Raw genomic sequence first — 23,599 nt, 5'->3', positions numbered from 1 at the left:
GCAGCCAGTGTCTTGATATAGTATATGTTTATCTGAATTTTGATGTTTATTCTCATTTGAGTTATATTGATTTTGTTTACCTACATTTGGAAAAAATTGATTCTTCCATTGAGGAAGGTTGTTAGTCTTGTGAAGACCCCCCAAGTAGACCACGTGAGGCAATATATTCTTTTATAAATTATTGCTAATTCACTACCTTTTTATGAACTTTAGTTAGGCTAAATTAATATATATGAGAGATAACATTAGATTATATAATAAAATATCAATTTCAAAATCTTAGGTAAATTTATTCTTTATACTTTGGGCACATATGATGATACATCAAAATGAGGTTCAAAGTGATGCAGGCATACAGGCATATGTACACAGCATTTGATGTCTTTCATTAGTCAAACTTTAATGCTTTTAGAATTCTGAATCCTAGTTTCCTAACTGAATTGAACATAAAATTTTTTCTTTAAGAGTTAAATGTTGAGCCAGGCATGGTGGTGCACGCTTGTAATCCCTGCACTTGGGAGGCGGAGACAGGAGGATGGTGCAGGTTCGAAGCCAGCCACTCTGGCTTAAAAGACCCTGTTTCCAAATTTAAAAAAGTATAAAATAGGTCTGGGAGTTTAGCTCGGAGGTAGAAGGGCTTCCAGGAACCCCAGTACCACCAGGAAAAAAGAGAGAGATAAATGTTGTTGATAACAGTTTTATCTGTCTGCATTTTTCAGCCTCTTCTACAGAGATTATCACTCTCCTGACTTGTTTTTCTTCAGTGATTTTTATTTTTAATTTAATAGCATCATTATAGACACATGTGGTGGCACATGCCCATAATCCCAGAATTTGGGAGTTTGATACAGGAGTATTGCATGTTTGAGAATAGCCTCAGCAATATAGCAAGGCTCTCAGCAACTTAGTGAGGCACTGTTTCAAAACAGAAAGTAAGAACAGAGCTGGGCGTGTAGCTTGGAGATAAAATGCCTCTGCCCAATCCTTAGTACTCCCACATCTTGCTGTCTCACATACAGACACTTGGAGATAAAAAATTCAATAGGACTTAATATTCTTTTTTAAATTTTAACCTTTTTATTCATTTTAATTCTCACTATCTCTTAGCAAAAGTTCTATGTGTTTTCAGGTAGATTTTTAAAAGTTGAAAAAAATTAAGGCAATTTTCCTTTTTTTTTAATTTAGATGTTTCATGGAACAATAACAGAAGAGCTAACCAGTCATGAAGAATGGAGTCACTATAATGAAAATATAATACAAGATCAAAAAGATTTTGTTTTTGTTAAGTTCAATGGCCTTCATTTAAAATCTATGGAAAATTTACAATCTTGCATCTCTCTTAGAGTATGCATTTTCTCAAACAATTTTATTACAGATATTCATCCACTTCAGAGTTGTATAAAATTAATTAAACTTGATCTCCATGGAAATCAGGTAAGCAAGAGTCATTAAAGATATCTTAATATAAGTGGAATTTGTATATAATAAATACTTGTTTTGGCTATCCATAATATTATTCCCAGATAGCCTTAACTAATATATAAATAAAATGTAAAAGTAAATATAAAAGTAAAATGTATATTAGAAAAAAATTAGAAATAAAAGTATATAAACTGGATGATGTGAAATATTTTACTTCTTAAATTCAGTCTGGATAAGAGTACTCCTTTACTTCTTAATTCTTTACATAAAGATAGCATTTTAGAAAACTTTATAGAATCACCTGAAACCAAGAAATTTTCACTGAAAAAAAATGTTTATTCATTTAATTATACTAATGATGATAGATTAATAAAATGCATATTGTTTTATATTATTTTTTCAGTATTCATTTGAATAATTCAAAATATTCTTTGTGGTTATTAATTTGAAACTTGCCATTTGTGAGATATTGAATTTTTGAAGATTTTCTTAATGTTTCACCATTTTCTATACAATTTGTAAAAGAGTAATGTTTGAACTAAAACATACTTCTAATAATATTTCAGATAAAGAGTCTACCAGATGCCAAATTTTGGAGAGGATTAAAGAACCTAAAACTTCTCTACCTTCATGACAATGGGTTTGCAAAGCTCAAGAATGTTTGTGTCCTGGCTTCCTGCCCAAATCTCACAGCGCTTACTATGTTTGATTGTCCAGTTAGCCTCAAAAAGGGATACAGACACGTTCTTGTTAACAGTATATGGCCTCTCAAAGCACTGGATCATCATGTGATTTCTGATGAAGAAATAATTCAGAACTGGCATCTACCTGAGAGATTCAAAGCCTTTAACCACCGACTATTCTTTAATTTCTGCCCTGCTTTGAGGAAGGTAATTGGCTTCACTAGGATTTCATTTTAAATAAATTTAAATAAAAATTTTAGCTTCTTATTTCTATTTTTAAATTATATAAACTCTTTAATATGTTTGCACCATTTATATGAAGCACCTTAAATTACTAAATATATTGGTAATGTGTTTCTATCCAAAAATTTATAAAGGCTGTATGCCTCTTTTATAAAAAGTATTGACCCAAAAATCAACAAGTTGTAGAGAAATACATGTATATTTTAAATTTAAAATCTCTAATTTATTTGTTTGGTATATGAGTGATTTCACTGAGAATTATTTGATATTTTTGAAATGCCATAAAGGACAATGTATATTATTATAGGAAAAAAGATAAAGTACTCAGGCTTTTAAACAATTACATTAGTGACACTGGCATTATTAAACAAATCACCATTATTTGTGGATTTATAAAAAATAAAAAGAAGTGATTGGGGAAACTTGATACCTAGAGGTTACAAAACACCGGATATATAAAAATTAGACAAACCATTCTTTATGGCCTATGAATGTTAGAGCAAGTAAGTAAGAAATTAAATAGGGGATCAATTCTGTAGTTGTTAGAAGAAATTATAAGATATAGTAAGAAAGTATGTTCAGACCATTCTTTAATCTTAATGTTATATATGAATATATATTGTTATATATATGAATAACATAAATTCACATATATAGTCATGTATCAGTTACATCTTTAAGGAATTCATTTTTAGGTGATTTAGTCTTCTTCAGAACATAGTAGAGTATACTTACAAAAACTAAGATAAGCACCGGGCATGGTGGCACACGCTTGTAATCCCCGCGCTTGGGAGGCGGAGACAGGAGGATCACTCAGGTTCGAAGCCAGCCGCTCTGGCGTAAGAGACCCTGTTTCAAAAAATATATATATAAAATAGGTCTGGGAGTGGAGCCCGGAGGTAGAAGGGCTTCCAGGAACCCCAGTACCACCACCAAAAAAAAAAAAAAAACACAAAAAACTAAGATAACTATGACTTAACTAAGTGATATAATATTATAGCACCTTTATATATGTAGTCTGTCACTGAGAAAAAAAATCTTTAAGTGACACTTGACAATGTATGCATAGATTTAAAAAAATAGAAAATTATTTCCAGCAGTGTTCATAACTGAATACAAACACTGAATAATGATTTTTCATGGAAGGCTTAGAATTTAAAAGTTGAAAGATTTTTTCATAACTACATGGGATGGCATTAAATCAAAGAGCTTTCATATAGCAAATGAAACTATCAAGAACCTTAAAAGAGAGCCAACAGAATATGAGAAAAATTTTGCCTCCTACTCCTCCAATAGAGGACTAATATCTAGAATATTCAGAGAATTAAAGAAACTCACCGGTAAGAAAACAAATAACCCAATCAAAATATGGGCAAGTGAACTAAATAGACACTTCACAAAAGAAGAAATTCAAATGACCAATGAATGTATAAAAACATGTTTAATATCATTAGCAGTCAGAGGTATATTAACCAAGACTACCCTGAGATTTCACCTAACCCGAATTAGAATGACAATCACTCAAAGCACAAAGAACAATAAATGCTGGCAAGGGTTTAAAGAAGTGGGAACTCTAATACATTGTTGGTGGGATTGAAAATGAGTGCAAACACTTTGGAAAACAATATGGAGCATCCTTAGAAGAATGGGAATGAGCCTAACATATGATCCAGCAATACCACTTCTGGGTATTTACCCAAAAGAATGGAAACAAAACTACCAAACTAGTGCATGAATATCTATGTTTATAGCTGCATAATTTGCTATTGCCAAAGTCTGGAACCAGCCAAGATGTCCACCAACAGATTAATGAATTACAAAACTATGTTATATGTACACAATGGAATTTTACTCAAGCATAAAGAAGAACATAATTAGGTTATTTTCAGAAAAATGAATGGAACTGAAAAACATTACGCTAAATGAGCTTAGTCACAAAAAAGTAAAACAAAAAAGTTGAATGTTTTCCCTAATATGCAGAAGCTAGGAAGTGAAAGGGTCATAGCAGGAACTCTAGATGAAGAAGGAAAACCATAAATGATCAAATAAGGTGACCTAACTGAGGGGTAAGGGAAGGGGGAAGAAGGAAATCGTCTAATGACCATGATGTACATTCATAAACATATTAATCACTAAGCCAGACATGAGAAGGAGGGAGGAGGGTGGGAGGGAACTGAGGAAGGGCTAAATGAGCGATGTGTGCATGTATGCCTCTACATTTTATGCCCATTGAAATGTATGACTACAATGCACCAATAAAAATAAATTAATTAATTAAAAATAAAAATTTAGCCTATAAAGAACACCAAAAATGAAAAACATTTAAAAGTAAGACTGTGCTTATAAAAATTACTAATTTTAACTTGTATGCATGTAGCCTAAACTATAGTAATAAACATAATTATGAATTAATGTTGAAGTCAAAATTAAGGTGGTTATTAAGATTGAGTACCAAAGAACAAGTAATACCTAAAAAGTAAATGTAAATGTCTAAGTAATATATATTAAATCATATAAAACAAAGGACTTAAGATTTGTTTCATACAGTGTAGAATTTAGCACATGAAGCATTAAATGACATATGCAGGATCTCTTTCAACTGATATTAAAAACAACAGCTACAATAATATGAAAATATATACCACAAATACTTTTTATAAATATAAATAAAAATTGATAGAAGAATTGATGTTATTAAAAACAAGCACAGATTAGAAATTTATCTCAGTTGTAGCGCCCTTGATTAGTATGTAGGATGCCCTGGTTTGAGTCCAAGCATCCCAAAACCAAAGAAACACAAAACAACTTAAACACCAACAACAACAAAAAGGAAAGCACAGAGCATTCCCAAATTCCAGGAAGATGAAATAGTTATTTCTCTAAAGGAGTGTAATTAAATTCCCTCAACTTTATATACATAATATGATATGCATTGTATAAAATATATACTTTATATACATAATATGATATGCATTGTATAAAATATATATAAATTTTCTAATAATTATTTAGAAAAGAACACAGAATAGCTCTGAAAGCAAATTGAAGACTGGAAATGACAAGTGGCATCTAAGAAATGACATCGTGGTGTGTTCTAGACCTTGCTGGTTTTATATTCATATACCCCAAACCTGAAGCTAAAGAAGACAGTGACCCAGAAATTATGATGAATGCAAGCAAACAGACAATAAAATACATGCCTGCTCTCTTTTTATAAAGTAATATTCAAGTAAGTTTTAGACACTACTCCACTCCAATCTAAACTACAGGATAAAAAAAAAATTTGTGGTACAACCTCTTTGAGGATCAAGCAAAGCAAACCAAGGCCTACTTGGGAGTTGACAAAGAAGAACTTTCATTCCTTTTGACCCAAAATACCAGATGGTGGTACAAGATTCTTACCCACTTCTGACTGAGATGGTATAGAGAAGGCTTAATGAAGATCATGACTTACCTTTGCCTGGTAAAAACAAAATGCTCCATCCATTTGCAGCATTAATAAAGACCACATTGTAGTTAAAATTCCTACTCCACAGAAAACATAGATAACAACTAAATAAATAAAAATAGGTGCAGAGATCCAGGCAACTATAACAGAGGTCTAATATGTCATCAAAGTCTTAAAAAGAGAATAGACCGAGGGCAGGTCTAAAAAAGTACTTAAGTAAGAAAGAATGAATAAAAGCTTCCCAAATTGTGCAAGAAATATAAACTCATAAGTTTAAAAAGCTAAGAGATAATTTTAGATACATCCAAAGAAATACAATCAGAAATTTTCAAAAAACTAAGGACAAAAAATAAATAAAATTGAAAGTAGAGAAAAGCACCAGTAGAACTATCCTAAAATAATGATTAGAGAGCTTCAACAGCTGACTTGAAGAAAGAATCCATAAAATTAAATACAGGTCATTTGAAGTTTAGTCAAAAAAAAAAAAGATAAAAGAAATAAAAAATTGAATAAAATTAAAATCTCAGAAATAAATTTAAACATGTATTATCAAGTAATTTTCAATGAGTAGCAAGATGACACACTGGGAAAGTATATTCTCTTTAATAAGTGGTGCTAAAACAAACAAACAAACAAACAAACAAACAAACTGGATTTCTACATCCAGGAGTAAAACTGGACTCTTACCTTAGACCATACACGAAAGAGTAAAAGATCACAATATAAGGCCAGTAACCATAAAGCTTATAAAAGAAAACATAAGAGAAATGCTTCCTGAAATTGACTTTGACAATTTTTATTTTTTATTTATTTTGTGTGTTGCACCAAAACCTCAGGCAACAAAAGCAAATAAATAAATAAATGAGTACACAGAAGTATATCAAACTACAAAGCTTATGCGCAGCAAAGTAATTTTATCTGCAAAGTTAAAAGGCATGCAACAGACTAGAAAAAATATTTGCAAGCAACGGGTTAATACCCCAATTTGTATAAAACTCAAAAAACTCAATGAACGAAAACATCATCTGAAGACAAAGGACTTGAATAGCGATTTCTCCAACTAGAGCATAAATAAATAATAAACTATAAATAATAAACTATAATAAAAATTGATAATTAGAACTAAATCAGCATTTTTGTTATGACCACTTAAATAATCTCCAGGAAGTTCCATATTTTTTCCATTTTTCTTTTCTCCTCCTCCTCTTCCTTCTTCTTTTTCTTTTTCACCAGAATCACACAAAATTCTCTGTTCATGGCAAGACAGACTATTTCTAGCTTGCTGCTTCACAACAAACCAATGAGATAATACCATTTTATCTCATTTTAAAGATGATGAAAACAGAACCTAAATGGGTTATTTACCTCCATCACACAGCTAGCAAGTGGTAGAAATTGGATTTCACCAAGGCAGTGCCATCACTGCTCTAATGGAGGAAATGCAATGCTTTTTTCTAGAAAGAGGAGACTTCCATCTGCCCTCAGATATCTAATGGTGCCTGGTATTATTACAAGTTTGCAGTGATACCTTTTATTGGAGTTTTTACGATAATTCTTTTAGGACATCAGGAAATTTAAATATTGTCAAGCTGATGTGGTAGCACACACTTGTAATCCCAGCATTTCAGAGGCTGAGACAGGAGGATCGTGGTTCATGGCCAGCCTCAGCTACCTAGTGAGGCTCTTTGTAACTCAATGAGACCTTGTTTCAAAATAAAGAATAAAAAATAGAACTGGGGGTGTTGTTTAGAGGTAGAACGCCCCTGGGTTCCACCCCCAGTACCACACACACACACACATGCACACACACACAATATATATATATATATATATATATATATATATATATATATATATATCGTCTGAAATTTCCTTTTTCTCTAGAAGGTACATTAACACTGCTCATATCTAATGATTATTTTACATATTTCTTTAAAGATAATAAATTGCTTATGTTGTAGAAAGTAGGGCTGTATAATAAACTAGTGTAAATTTTTTTTTTTTTTTTTTTTTTTTGGTGGTACTGGTGTTGGAACCCAGAGGCTTTCTACCTCTGGGCTATACTCCCAGACCTATATTATATTTTATTTGGAAACAGGGTCTCACTAAGTTGCTGAGAGCCTCACTAAGTAGCTAAGGCTGGCTTTGAACCTGTGCGATCCTCCTGTTTCAGCCTCCCAAGCGCTGGGATTACAAGCGAGTGCCACCAGGCCCAAATACAGTATAATTTAATGATTGTTTACTGTGGAGAACTGTGTCTGACCAGAACTTCATCTGACTACTTGAGCTTTCGTCATCTAAATCCCCTCCTGAGTCTTCCCCTCACTTCCTCCTTTTCCCTACCCACTTGTATATACTTAACACTAAACCTCTTCTTTCCTATGCAATATATGAACACCACGGGCCCAAGTGCAGCAAACAGAGAAACATGAAGACTTGTGGAAATCACATCTAGAGTAGAAACCAGGAAAGGATAGTTTTTAAATTAATTCATAGCAGTACTTTCTGGACAGAGTGTACATTTGTTTAAGATACAGCAATAATAAAGCTTGCTATAATTTGAATTTTTAGCTTTCCCCCAAAATTCAAATATTGAAATTGATTCCCTATGTGATAACATTTGGAGATACTTTCAGAAGTAATTAGATTATGATGGTGGGATTAATAACCTTATAAAAGAGGCCTTGAAGAGATCCCTTCCCTGCCCTGCCATCTGAAAGCACAGTAGGAAGGCATTGTCTCTAAACCACGAAGGGAGCCTTCACCCAGACAGGCCCTCTTTTGGGTCTGCCACTGCCTTTATATTGGATTTTCCAGCATTCAGAACTGTAAGGAATAAAGATTTGTTATTTATTAGTGAGGTAGTTTATTCCATTTTGTTATAGCAGCCTAATAGACTTAAAAAAGAGAAACAAAGGGCAGCTGACTTTGTTATTTTTCCTAATATACATAATAAAATGTCAAACTAAGCAAAAATTTGTGAATTCTTCTATTTGTTGAGAGTATTATTGGGACAAGTGATAAGTTCCTTTCTATAGGTAGTAGAATAAATTTCATGGAGAGGCCCAAGTATAGGCAGGATTTCAATAAATAGCAAATGGTTAAGTGGCAGGACTCATCTGTGATAGCAGTCAGGAGCACCAGAGAGAGGTTAGACTCAGTCATCTAACTGAAATAAATGATAGGTAAAGAAGGCTGATCTTTGACAGAATGGCTACACTAAACTAAGAATATATGAAAAGAATAATAATTACACATGAACCACAGATCCAGGATATCTAAAATACATGAATAGAAATTACAATAGAGAAAATTAAAAGCAATTAAAAATTAATAGGAAAAATATGGACCTGAGTTCTCTAGACAAGCAAGCAAGCAAACGAACACTTGTTTCCTTCCCAAGCCTCCTTTTTCTTCTCAGCCTCCTTTCTCTTCTCAGCCTCCTCCCTCCTGGATCCTCTTCCACTATTCTACTGGTTTTCTAATTAACATCAAATTTACCTTTTTTTTTTTTTCTATTTTTTGCTGCCACATAAGAGAGAAAAAAAAAATACAACCCTTAACTTTCTGAGACTGGCTGATTTTACTTAGAATAATACTCTCTGGTTCCATCCATTTTCTTGCAAATGGCATAATTTTGGTTTTTATGGCTGAGTAAAACGCCATTGTGTATATGTAACACATTTTCTTTATTCATTCATCTTTTGGCGGATACCTAAGTTGGCTCCATAATTTGCCTATTGTGAATTGCGCTGCTATAAATGTGAATATGTATGTATAACTATAGTATTGTGACTTTAATTCTTTTGGAAAGATCTTGAGGAGTGGTATAGGTAGTTAACATGGTACAACCATTCCTAGTCTTTTGATAAGTCTCCATTATGATTTCCATAGTGATTGTATTAATTTACAATCCCACCGAAGGTGTATTAGCACTCCTTGTGGATTTATCACTTTGAATCTCACTAGGACATATAATTACATCGCACCAATCAAATTTGAAAATAAAATTTTGTTTATAAAAATTTTAAAGTAAGAAAAAGTAAAGCATAAATATTTACACTTTAGATATTTTGAGTATAAAAAAATCTCTAGGCAAATAGAGGTGCTGACATGATTGTTGAAAAGTGAGGGAGAGTGCAAAGCATTCCCAAAGAGTTGGCAAATTCAAGGAACAACACGTGGTTTAATATTGTTGGAATTTAAAGGACAAATTTGTCCACGTCAAATGATTTTTAAAAAGCTAGGCATGGCCCGGCACACGCTTGTAATCCCCGTGCTTGGGAGGCGGAGACAGGAGGATCGCGCAGGTTCCAAGCCAGCCGTGCTGGCTTGGGAGACCCTGTTTCCAAAAATAAAAAAAAGTATAAAATAGGTCTGGGAGTGTAGCCTGGAGGTAGAAGGGCTTCCAGGAACCCCAGTGCCACCAAAAAATAAAAACAAACAAACAAAAAAAGCTAGGCATGACCTGTAATCCCAGTACTTGGAAAATGTGACAGGAGGATCATAGGTTTGAAGCCAGCCTCAACAACCTAACATGATTTTCGCAAACCTAGTAGAGATACTTTTTCAAAAACAAAAATAATATTGGCTGGGGGTGTAGCCCAGAGGTAGAATATCCCTGGGTGCAATTCCCAATACCACAAAATAAATAAATAGATAAAAAGAAAGATAGACAGACAGAAAAAAAAGGAATTAAAAATTAAAAATAGCATATGTAATACTAAGGGAAAAGAACTTTATATTGCAGTATCTTGGTGATATATTTAAGGCTTTTGTATAACCTGGTATTTTGTATTCCATATTTTTGAGTGGAGGGACATTGAAATAATAAAAGAAAAATTTAAGCACATTTAAATTTTAGAGTTTACATGAGCATTCCCTGATTCATGAATCAGAGTAACAACAGACCACAAGCAGCTAACATTTTGTCCAGAAACGGGTGGGAGAGGAAGGACTTTTATAAAGTGGTTGCAGAAGCAAGACAAAACAATTTTTATTGGTTAGAGTAGAAGTATCTAGTTCAAGGTTTCTGATTGGCTTCTGATTGGTATAGTTTGTAATTTAAATTTAATGTTTACATTTAGCTTTGTTTTTTACATAGGAATTTATAGTGCCAGACCTACTTTAATGTTTCTAAAAGTCTTTTAATTAGATTTATTTTTATTTTTAATGAGATTTGGGGGTATAAGTGTGGATTCTATTAAAGAAGTTTGGGCCTTAACCTAGAAGGGCTGATTAATAAATTAGTAGAAAGCACATAAAGTATAAGCAACAGATTGAAGAAGTATTTATTTGATAAAATTAAGTGATTTATTGGGTAGAAAGTAAAAGAGAAGGAGGACTGTGGGTTTATTAGTTCACAAAATAAAGAAGAGTTTTAATGACTATATTGGTAAAATAATATCCAGTATGCATTGGCCTAAGTGGGGAGATGATTATTTTAGTTTTTGATGTAAGTACAGACAGGGAATTAGAAAATCCCTTTATAGCTCAGTAATTTAAGAGACAATTTCTGATGGAAAATATAGCCCTGTGGATAATCTGAATATGTAAGACAGTAAGAAGTAGCCAGGACAGTGATCATTTGAGGAAAGTTAGCAAATAAAGGTAAAAAAACAAAGTCTAATTGACTCACATGTTTACATGGTTTGTAGATAATGAATCAGTAATATGGACTGAGAAATAAAAATTATAAAGGTAGAAAAATTAGGAGTGTGATAGTATTGCAACTCAGAATTGAGAAACAAGAATTGATTGACATTGTCAAATCAAATTGAGAGGCCAACAATGCTGATTACTTAATGATTTAATAATCAGTAATCAAATACTAATTATACACCAGAAAACATAATTAGTCTTAGATATATAAGATAAAGAGCTATTAAACTTACTGCTTATGTGATGAAAGTAGACCAATATTTGCATTAAGGTAAGGCTTGTCAAGTCAAACCAAAGAAATCAAGATGTAGTAAGAAGATAACTTTATGTGACAGTCTCCTTGCAAATGAGGAAAAGAGGCTATTGCCAAAGGCAGAGGGGGGCTGTGTAATTGAATTCTATGACCACAAGATCTGTAAAAGTCTTGAGGGTTACCACAAGGGTTTGTCTTTTATAGGGAGGAATAAACATTAAGCAAAATGGCATGATCTGATAGTAGATCAGAGAATGTTTGACTCTGAGACTAGCCTTTACACAGAGGGGCTATAAGAAGAGGCTGTGTGTTGGCTCAGGCTGAGAGTGGACCAAAGTTCACATGCCTCTGGGAAGGAGAGAATCTTAACCAAAGTTTGGCACACAAGCATTTAATTCCAATAGATCAGTGAAAACGAAGCAGTTCAGCTAATATTATGGGAAAAAATGAGAATTTGGAAGATCTGTGTTAGGTCTATCATAGGCCTAACACTAAAGGCCATCAAGGAGAGTTATGTAAATCAATCATAGAGGAAGGGTACTTTTTTGTACTAGTTTTGTACTAGTTTAGCAAAGAGATGAGTTATTTCTTAAATAGTTATTTCTTAAATTAGTAAAAATGTATTTTACTAATTTATGTATGCAATTAGATTACCAACTTTATAATATCTTTTGGAAATAACTTTTACAAAATATATTATTAAATATATTTTCTTTGTACAGGGAGCCAATTATGAGGATGAACTCAATAATATTAAATATATTATTTCAAGAATTAATGAAATAATGGCTCATAATTCACCAGTTTTGATTGTGCAAAGATGGATACGTGGTTTCTTGGTTAGAAAAAATTTGAGGTATGTTTATTATCTTTCTATTTTAATACAAAAATAAGATAAAAATAAGGTACTAAAATGAAAAAAACTCAAATAATTTGAGTTTTTATATTCTCTATCATGAATGATAGTTTATAGATTATTTGACCTCATTAAGTTTAATATTATAGACTCTATAGTGATATAATATTCAGCATAATCAAAATTACATACTTTTATTTTAAATTGACTAAAATAATAAATAATTTTGTATTAATTATAATTAATTAATTTAAAATTTAATTAAAATATATAAAACATATAAAGATTTTTATATAATAATATGTAATATAAATAGAATCCATTAACTATATAATGAGATACAATAGAAATATGAACCATAAAAGCTACATATAAGAATTTTTCTGTTTTGTTTGGATATAAAGACAGTTTTGCTGAGATATCTGCTATCACATTAATCTATATAGCATATCAATCTTATTTAGCTCTTTTCCTCTTTTCTTATATTTTTGCATTCCTTTCATTGGCCTCTGCAAATGAAGGAAAATTCTTTTTGCTAAAATCTCTCAATATCATACTTAGAGAAATAAGATAGGATACTGTTTCATCAATTTATATGTAATTATGCCAGATACAAAAACTATAGAAAAATAAATGAAGATTTTTATACAGCTTCTTCTTAATGCTAAATAATTAAATTCAGGAGAAAAAAATTCAATATGTGGATAGAGTTAAAATATATAGTAGAAGAATAAACATTTCTCAAGGAAACAAGATTATGACATTTCACCAAAATGAGATTCAACATTCTATGGTAAGGCAAAGAATTGTCTATTAGCCATTGTAAGCTAACTCATATGTGGTCATGCTTCTGATAGAGATTGGTATTAGGGAAAAATAGAAAAATTTACTGTAATACGGTGTCTGTAAATTCTTAGGAATTGATTCAATATACTTTATAAGCCAAGGTCAAAGTACAAGAGAGAATGAGTTTACAAGTGAGAACAAGTCAGAGCATCTAGGATAAAGATCAGTCAGTTGGTGACAGTTGCATCTTCATTAGAAATATTTCCATGTCATATGTTCTATTTAAATATAGTATATACTTTAGACTTCTAGGAATATGGTGTCTTAGGGAAGCAGCACATATTAGTCCTGCTAACACTCCATCTCCATTGTCAAGAAAATAAAGTTCTGACAAAAAAAAAAAAAAAAGAAAGCAGCATATATTTTAAAAGAGCACAACAAGTAAAAGGTTGCAGAAAAAAAAAAAAGCTAGAAGGCCAATCAGAGAGCAGAAAAGAACCCCAACTATCTTCAATAGCTGTGGCCAAGGGCGCTGTGGTGGTGCCATCTTGCCTTACAGTACTGGACTGCCTAAGACTCAGGGAAAAAAAAACAACAATGACTTGGAAAGTCATTGGAAAGTGGCTGCAGCTCATTAGAAATTATAGTCTTCAGTTTCTCCCATGAAAACACCAGCTACAACTTTCAGGAGTCGCAGCTGAGTTCATCACACCCTCCAGAGATGAAACTGAACAATGCTGTACGTAAACTCTCCATCCCCTTGGGCCACTGCCCAGCATAACCATATAAACATGTGCAGCCACAATGAACTCACAGGGTCTGAGATTTTGCATTTCAACCAGGTGAAGATGGGGTACATGTACATACCTACTTTTTATTTTGATGTCATTTCCACTCGTTAATTCTTGTTTCAATTCCATGCACTTTGGAGGTCTTGTTGAGGAAGTTACTATCGATACCTATATGTTGGAGTTGTGAACCTATGCCTTCCTCTAATAGCTTCACAGTCTCCGGTCTGATATCCAGATCTTTGATTCATCTCGAGTTGATTCCTGTGCATGGTGAGAGGAAAGAATTTAGTACCATTTTTCTACAAATGGATAGCCAGTTCTCCCAGCAACATTTGGTGAAAATGCTGTCTTTTCTTCAGCATATGAATTTGGCCCCTTTGTCAAAGATCAGCTGAGTATAGGTATATGGGTTTGTTTCTATATCTTCTATTCTGTTCCATTGGTTTGTGTGCCTGTTATTGTGCACATACCATGCTGTTTTAACTACTATTGCTCTGTAGTATAATTTGAAGTCGGGCATTGTAATGCCTCCTGTGTGGGTTTTTTTTTTTTGTTGTTGTTGTTTTGGTGGTACTGGGGTTCCTTGAAACTCTTCTACCTCTGGGCTACACTCCCAGACCTATTTTATATTTTTATTTGGAAACAGGGTCTCTTAAGCCAGCGCGGCTGGCTTCGAACCTGCGCGATCGTCCTGTCTCCACCTCCCAAGCGCGGGGATTACAAACGTGTGCCACCATGCCTGGACCCTGTGTGGTTTTTATTGCTGAGAATTATTTTGGCTATTCTGGTTCTTTTCTTTCTCCACATAAAATTCATAACTGATTTTTCTAGGTCTAAGAAGAAGAATCTCTCTTTTTTTTGGAGAGAGAGTCTGGAGATGGAACCCAGAGTCATTACACCTCTGAGCCACACCCCTTGTCCTATTTTTCATTCTTTATTTTGAAAGAAGTTCTCACTGAGTTGCAAAGGGCCTAAGTAGCTGAGGCTGTCAGCAAAACATGATCCTCCTGTCTCAGCCTCCCAAATGCTGGGATTACAAGCATATGCCATCATGTCTGGCTGTCTTTGGTATTTTGATAGGAATTGCATTAAATCTGTAGATCACTTTTGGCAGAATGGCCATTTTGATGATATTTATTCTGCCTATTCATGAGCAAGTGAGATCTTTCAAGAATTTCTTCAATTTCTTTCTTTAATATTTTATAATTTTCATTGTAGAGGTCTTTTATGTTTTTGATTAGGTTTATTTCTAGGTATTTTATTGGTTTTGAGGTTATTGTTAATGGAATTGTTTTCTTTATTTTTTCATTGTGGATTCATTGTTGGTATATAGAAAAGCAACTAATTTCTTTAGGTTGATTTTATATTCTGCAACTTTGCTGAATTGGTTAATCAGCTCCAGTAGTCTTTTGGATGAGTTTTTTTGGTTTTCTAGATATAGGATCATGTTGTCAGCAAACAAAGATAATTTTCTCTCTTCCTTATTTGAATTCTTTTGATATTATTTTCTTTTCCTATTGCTGTGGCAAGAGTTTCGACGACTCTATTGAAATGCAGTGGTTATTTTGGGCATCCTTGTCTTGATCATGATTTTAGGGGGAATTCTTGCAGTTTTTCCCCTTCAATATGGTGTTGGTTATTCCAATTTTCTGCAGTGTTTTCAACATGAGTGGGTGATGGATTTTGTCAGCATATATTGATATGATGGTGTGTTTTTTGTTCTCAGTTCTATTTATGTAGTGAAAAACATGTATTGATTTGCATTTGTTGAACCAGTCTTGCTTTTCAGGGATGAACCAACATGGTCGTGATATACAATTCCCCTGATATCGTTTGAATGCATAGAGCTATTATTTTGTTTAGAATTTTTGCATCTATGTTTATCAAACTTTTTGGTCTATAATTTTCTTTCCTTGAGGTATCTTTATTTGATTTTTATATTAATGTAGTAGTGGCCTTGAAGGAGTGTGTTCAAGTGTCAGGGTGGTGTTTGTCACTGTAAATTAGTTCCATGTAGGCACAGGGCTATGTGGTTTTTGACCATAGGCTCTGCACTTTCCGGCCCTAGAGTCTGCACTCTCTGGCCCTGGGCTCTGTGCTTTCAGGATCTTGACTCTGCACCTTTAGTCCCTGGACCTGCATCTCTCTACCTGCTCTGGTGGAGGGTGTCCAATGTAGTTTCAGAGCAACCCCTTGTGACCCTGTGCCGGTAGTTCACCCTGGACACTATAGGCCTTTTCTGTGTCTGTAGATTCTAGCCAAACCCTTTGGGAGGTAGTCTGCCAAGGAACGCAGTTACATTGCTGTTCTGCGGGCCAGGTCTCTGGAGGGCACAGTGTGCTGATGCGGGTGCCATCTTCTTTTGAATCTTTTTCTCCATCCCGGAAGCATGGTGCTGGTTGCTTAAGATGTTGTAGCTCTGCCTCCACTTTCTGCACTTCAAGTTCTTGGATTACGTGCTAGAATTTCTTGGGGCTGTGGAGCCAGCAATCACAATTTGGGTCAGCGGCCTGAGATAGTGCTACCACCACACCAGGTCAGTTGCACACTTGGGCTCTTTGTTGTGGATCTTGTGATCTGAGTTTTGAATATTCTTTTGCCATGATTCCTTTTTTTTATTTTTGTTCATAAATATCTTCACTGCATTGTTTTTCTAGTCAAGGAGCTGCCTTTTGGTAGTTGATTTTGTTACTGCTACTAAGATGTGCTATGTCCCACCACTTTTTAGTTGCCATTTTTCACCTAGGCTTTATGCTTCTAAGAAATGGTTTTTCTTTTATCAATTCTGGATAACTTTCAATAATTATGATACTAAGACAGTAACTTACATGTGCACAATACTTCGTGCTCCCTCCCTCTGTCGAGTTCCTCCCTATCCCCTCATTTTTATTTTAAAACAGGGTCTTGATAATTTGCTGAGGATGACTCAAACCTGGGATCCTCCTGTCTCAACCTTCCAAGTACTGAAATTATAGGCATGTATCATCAGGGCCAGCTTCAATTTTTTAATAAATCACTAAAGTTATTACCTTGCCCTTTGACAGATTCAGTAGAGAAGAGCATTGGATTTGATTCATACATGTCTTTGTTTTAAAGGGATATTTTGGGCCCTTATATTAACTTTTTAGTATTTTAATTCCAAGATATAATAGTATTCTTAAATATATGTTTTTTCACTTTTCCAGAGTAACAAAAGGTAAAATCAAACCTTATTATTTTCATTTCATTCGGGCAAGGACAAGATGTATAGGAAAAGTGTTCTGACTTTTGGGGGTATGATCTTTTTTCTTTGGTTTTTGCTCTGCACCAACAAATTTCTCTAATATTGAGTATAATTTTTCTGTTTTATTATTTCAAGCAATATTGTGTGTTAGTTTATTGCCAATATATTTGAATTTAGAAAAAGTTTAAGACATATTTTGCTTATGAATTCACTAAGTTCATTATCCTCAAGTTAACCTCTGGTATACAATATACCTTTTTTAGAAAATTATCTCATTTTAGTTTATATTCTTAGAAAATTAGAATCAATATTAATACTCCCGTGGAAGAGCTAAAATTCTTTTTTTCCCTACCCCATGTTCCTTGATCTTATACTCTAAACTGCCTCTCATCTAACTAGGATTTTAAAGGACTGATAAAGTCATTTGTTGAAGGCAGACCAAACTTTTACATGTTGATAATTTAGTAATGTTCTCATTGGCATTATATTTTGAAATGCATACCAGAGGTAAGTACGTAATGTGTATTCATAATAGCAGTACTTTCTTAGCACTCATTCATACTTTGAAGAATGTTGATTAACAAACCTAGTCCCTGCATAGTATGATGTAGCAATAATGCAAAAATACATATTACATTAAATTTATTCTTATATATATATATTTTGTTTTTTCGGGTTTTTTGGTTTTGGTGGTACTGGGGTTCCTGGAAACCCTTCTACTTCCGGGCTACACTCCCAGACCTATTTTTATACTTTTTAATTTGGAAACAGGGTCTCTTAAGCCAGCGGAGCTGTCTTCGAACCTGCGCGATCCTCCTGTCTCAGCCTCCCAAGTGTGGGGATTACAAGCGTGCGCCACAACGCCCGGCATTATATTTTTTAAGATGGAGTAAATTAATGAATATTTTTCACATTTTTGACAAGAACTGATGGACAATTTTCTTATCTTTATATTCAGCCCTAAATTTGTGCATAAAAAACATCTTGAAAGAATTAGACAACATGAAAAAAAATGGGTTTACATAACCAATGGATATGAAGACAAATTCTTCAAGGATATCTTTTTCAAGCCTGAAACTAGTATAAAAGGGAAGCTCGCATGTTGGAAACATGTAAGTATAGTTAATTGCTTTGAAATATTTACTTAAGTTAATAAATGTATAATCTATGAAGCATTATTAAGAATTTTTAAAATCTCAAATATTTCTCATTATATTATTAATATTTTGTTTTAGATTGTGAGAAAAGTCATGTAGTTGTACATTATTATATAGTGGATCAATAATATCACAACTATTTTATAATTTGTTTTTATATGTACATATTATTTTCTATTTAGTTACTGCAAGTAGCAAGAGTAAAATAAAACTTAGTGGTTCAATTAAACAAAAAAATGTTTAATTTATTAAGGACTGATAATTCCATGTATAATTTAATATTTTATGATAAATCACAAATTGTTTTGAGGATACAATGAAAATAGATATTTACTTACATTGAGTGCTCACTATGTATTAGGCACTGTGCTAGGTACTTTGTGTGTGGTATATAATTTACATACATTATCTAATGGCAAGTATAAAGACAGCATTATATTGAAATAAAGTATGGTAAAATTTTTATAACTTCAAAAGTACTATGTTTGTGATAAACTTATTCATATGCAGACCCATTTCTGAGTACTGTGAGATATAAGTGCTCAGATGACATCTGTATGATCAGAAGTGACTATTTAAGTTCCACACTGTGATGAGTCTCATTTTATTAAATGAGAACTTGTGTTCTAGATGTGGCACAGGAATGCCATTAAGTCCTCAAACCTTACAAAATATTTTTCCTCAAGTAAAAACAGATTTTAAAGGCAAATGCATACTATTCAAAACATTTTCCTCATCCATACCCAGTGCCATTTGGTTTATGTGAAGCTTCTTATGACCCTCTGTAGAATATAAGCTCATTTATTTCAGAGCATGTTACCTGCTGTTTTGAATGCTTTATATAGAAAAGATTTTTCAGTAAATGTTACATAATAATAAATAATTTGTTGTATACTGATAGCTAATATGAATATAACAGTAACTAATATGTATATGTTTAAATATATGAATATATAGATATAAGTTGTGGCAAGTGACTATTAAATATGTACGAATAAAAACAAAATATTTATTTTTCAAAGATTATTTTAAATTAAGTCATGTTGACTCTAACATCATCAGAGGTTTTCAAGTACATTGAATTTTATAAAATGTTTGGTAAAATACATTTATAATAAATGATTTGCTTAATGTTTTTTAGATTTAATTTTGCTAAACACATCACCATTATTTTCACTTTTTAAGAAGTATTTCTTCATGGTCTATAAATATTTAAATTGTCTAATGCTCTTTTGTTGTTTATAGTCTCCACTCGTATAACATTTTAAGAATTGTATTTATCTCAATATCTTAAAGTAATTGAAATTATCTTTATGAGATTCATTTTTGGTGAGTTATTCTTTCTTCTGCATAATATTGCCCTTCAACCTTGTGGCTTTCTTTATAGTCTTCTTTCCATATCACTTAGTTGATACGTGATTATTTTATTATTTTAACCACTAATCCACCTAGTTTCTTATGCCTTGGAATTTGGTTTACTAGAAACTATAGTAAGAACAACTGATACCAGAGAGTCGCTAAGGAAATATAGGACCCAAAGAATATTGAAAGTAGAGAAATAAATGGGAATGGAAAAACAATAGCATTTAATATTGGGAATTAAGAATGAATGCTATGAGCAAATAATAGAATGGGATTTGGTAAGAATAAAATTTAAGGGTCAATATTTAGATGAAGTATTTGATGTCTGTATCTGCTTTTGTTTGAGGATGCAAAGTTGTTTATACAAAAGGCTTAAATTTCCAGACTGGTGTTGGCACAAGTTTGTAATCTCAGTACTTATGAGGCTGAGACAGGAGGATCTGGGTTTATGGCCAGACTCAGCTATTTAGTGAGGCCTTCCGCAACTCAGTGAGAACCTCTTTCAAAATAAAGAATAAAAATAAGGCTGGGGTGTAGCTCAGAGGTAGAATGCTCCTGGGTTCCATCCCCAATATCACTAAAAGGTGGGGGGGGGGCTTACATTTCTCATATCTACTGTAACCTAAAGTGGAAAGAACCAGCAGAGTGCTCAAATTATATTCACTTAAGAGATGCCACACTTAAAAGCCAGATGTCTAAACACACACACAAAGTTTATGGAACGAGGATCGATAGGAAATAACATAAAGAATAAAAAGTCAGCAGCTGTGAGAAATAAGTTGAGTAGTGAAACAATTACAATACTACTTATCTGTGGCAAATACAAGTCAGTCATCAGTTTGTGCAGATAAGGCTGACAAAAATACAAGATGATGATGGTTCAGTAGATCAACTTTTAAGAAAACTTGGATATCAATATGATAGATTTTAGGGAAATCTAAACTCTATTACTATGTTTTTTGTGGTACCTAAGAATATTTAAAATCTCTTTTGGCATGGTCAATCTTTTTTCTTCAGTGTTTATTGAGGAAAATATATTCACAGGGAGTGATAGCAAACAGCAGTTCTTTACTGGGACTTTGGCCTAAAGTTCTTGAGAAAGTTACAGTAAATAAGCTTGATGATAAGATTCTTTCTCAGTTACTTATTCTTTGCTCACGTGAATAGTGTTTTTTCATTTATTTTCTGTATTTCAAACATGATTTTTTCCTATTTTACATTGGTACATTATGATTGTACATAATAGTGGAATTCATTGTTACATATTTGTAAAAGCACAAACATAATTTGGCCATTTTTTTTTTCTGCAGTACCTAACTTTTCCCTATCTTCCTCCCTCTCTGGTCCTCTTCTCCCACTTTACTGTTTTGCTTTAAGTTTTCACGTATCCCCTCCCCCCTTTTTTTCTTTTTCCTCTTTAACTCCCACATTTAAAAAAAAAATGTATAGTCCTTGATTTTGTGAGTCTGGCTTATTTCACTTAACATAATGCTCTCCATTTTTATCGATTTTCCTCAAAAGACATATTTTTTTCTTCATGGTTGACTAAAACCCCATTGTATGTATACCTTGCATTTTATTTTTCACCTAGGTTTGTTCCATAACTTAGCTATGGTGAATTGCACTGCTAAACTCATGGGTATGCATGTATTCCACTATAGTATGCTGAATTAATTATTTTGCATAAATACAAAAGATTGATAGGGCTGGGTCATATAATTATTTCATTTCTAGGATTTTGAGGAATCTTTATATTGATTTTTATAGTGGTTGTACTAATTTCAATCTCACCAGAAGTGTGTATTTTTTCATTAATAATTTTATTTTAATTTTCATTGGTGAATTATAATCACACATCTTAATGAGGTATATGTGTATATCACTTATTTAGCCCTTACCCAATTTTTACCCCCTTCCCTCCCCCTTCCCTCCTCGTCTTTGACTTACTGAATGACTATACATTAGGGAATTTCCCTCTTCTCCCCTTCCATCCCCCTCAGTTAGGTCACCTTATTTGTTCATCTATGGTTTCTTTTCCTTCATCTAGAGTTCTTCCTATGACTCTTTTTCTCCCTAGCTTCTGAATATTGGGGAGAGCACCCAATATTTTACTTTTTGTGCCTGACTAATCTCACTTAGCATAATGTTCTCCAACTCCATCCATTTTCCTGAAAATGACATAATTTTGTTCTTCTTTATGGCTGAACAAAATTCCATTGTGTATATATACCTTCATCTACTGATGGACATCTTGGCTGGTTCCATAGTTTGGCAATGGTGAATTGTGTGGGGCTATGAACATAGATATGCATGCATTAATTTGGTAGTTTGGTTTCCTTTCTTTAGGGTGGATACCCAGAATTAGTATTTCTGGATCATATTGTAAGTTCATTCCCATTCTTCTGAGGATCCTCATTACTGTTCTCCAAAGTGGCTCCACTAATTTGCAATCCCACCAACAATGTTTTAGAGTTTCCACTTCTCCACATCCTCACCAGCATTTGTTGTTCTTTCTGTTTTGAATGATTGCCATTCTAGTTGGAGTTAGGTGAAGTCTCAGGGTAGTTTTGATTTGTATCTCTCTGATTGCTAATAATGCTGAGCATTTTAATGCATTTATTGGCCATTTAAATTTCTTCTTTTGTGAGGTATCTATTTAGTTCACTTGTCCATGTTTTTAATTGGGCTATTTGTTTTCTTAACATTGAGTTTCTTAAGTTTTCTATATTCTAGATATTAGCCCTCTGTTGAATGAGTAGTTTGCAAATTTTTTTCCCATGTTGTCGGCTCTCTGTTGAGGTTCTTGATAGTTTCCTTTGCTGTACAAAAGGTTTTCAGTTTAATGCAATCCCATGTATAAATTCTTCTTTTAATTTCTGTGCCTTTGGGGTCTTGCTGAGAAAGCTTTTACCTGCACCTATGTGTTGAAGTATTGAATTATGCCCCCTTAAAGAGATGCAAGGTCTCTGGCCTGATTTCTAATTCTTTGATCCATTTTCAATTGACACTTGTGCTGGGTAAGAAAGTGGGGTTTGTTTCCATTTTTTTTTTTTTTTTTTGTATACAGTTACTAGTTTTTCCAACATCATTTGTCCACCTCCACTTTCAAGACAAGGTCATATTATTTTCTAGACTGACTAAAGATAATTAAGTGAGCTTTGTAAAGATCTGTTCATTTCTACTCAGTGTGGTACTGAAGTTTTCAAGCAATCAGACTTTGGTTTATATTTCTCTATTGGATCGGCAGAGACTGGCTTTCCCAGCTTAATCCAGATTTCTCCATTTTTCTTTAACATGTTTTACTTTTTAATAAGTTTTTGCATGCTTAATTTTGTCTTGGCAGCCCCTTTCTGGAGAAATTAACCTGTGACACCATTTATTATTAGCTTTATAGATGTAAAGAAGAAAGATTTGAAACCAAATAATTGCAGAATTAGTTTTGAAAATCAGCAAGTGGATGCTAAACTAATAATTTGAGATTCAAAGCTGTGAGGGTTGCCAGTCAATTGACTAATAACTAGAAAATGAAAGAGTTGATCAGAAAATTTAGCTAATGCATTCATACATTCTAGAAAAGGAAAATGAAAAGGAACTAGAAAGTGTTTATGGTGTTTTTAGTACTCAATACCTACTTTGTACATGGAAGTGAGTAATGGAACATTAAGTAACATCCTTGAGATGCAAACTAGGGGAGTTATAAGTCATTAGTTATAA

The 23,599-nt window shown here is 33.1% G+C and overlaps 1 protein-coding gene across 1 annotated transcript in view; it reads left to right on the top strand.

The window, feature by feature from the left end:
* Positions 1-1,185: 1,185 nt before the first annotated feature.
* LRRIQ3 (leucine rich repeats and IQ motif containing 3) overlaps positions 1,186-23,599 on the top strand; it is a gene marked incomplete at both ends in the record, with an annotated part of 87,151 nt that continues 64,737 nt past the window's right edge. The window contains 4 exons of the mRNA XM_080691443.1: positions 1,186-1,434; positions 1,989-2,312; positions 12,433-12,566; positions 18,325-18,478. Of these exons, the coding sequence (XP_080547569.1) occupies positions 1,186-1,434; positions 1,989-2,312; positions 12,433-12,566; positions 18,325-18,478 (861 nt within the window). The remainder of the gene's footprint in view (positions 1,435-1,988; positions 2,313-12,432; positions 12,567-18,324; positions 18,479-23,599) is intronic.

This window comes from Muscardinus avellanarius (assembly GCF_963383645.1).
Source record: "Muscardinus avellanarius genome assembly, chromosome: 3".
NCBI lineage: Eukaryota > Metazoa > Chordata > Mammalia > Rodentia > Gliridae > Muscardinus > Muscardinus avellanarius.
This window is presented reverse-complemented; position numbering and strand designations above follow the sequence as displayed.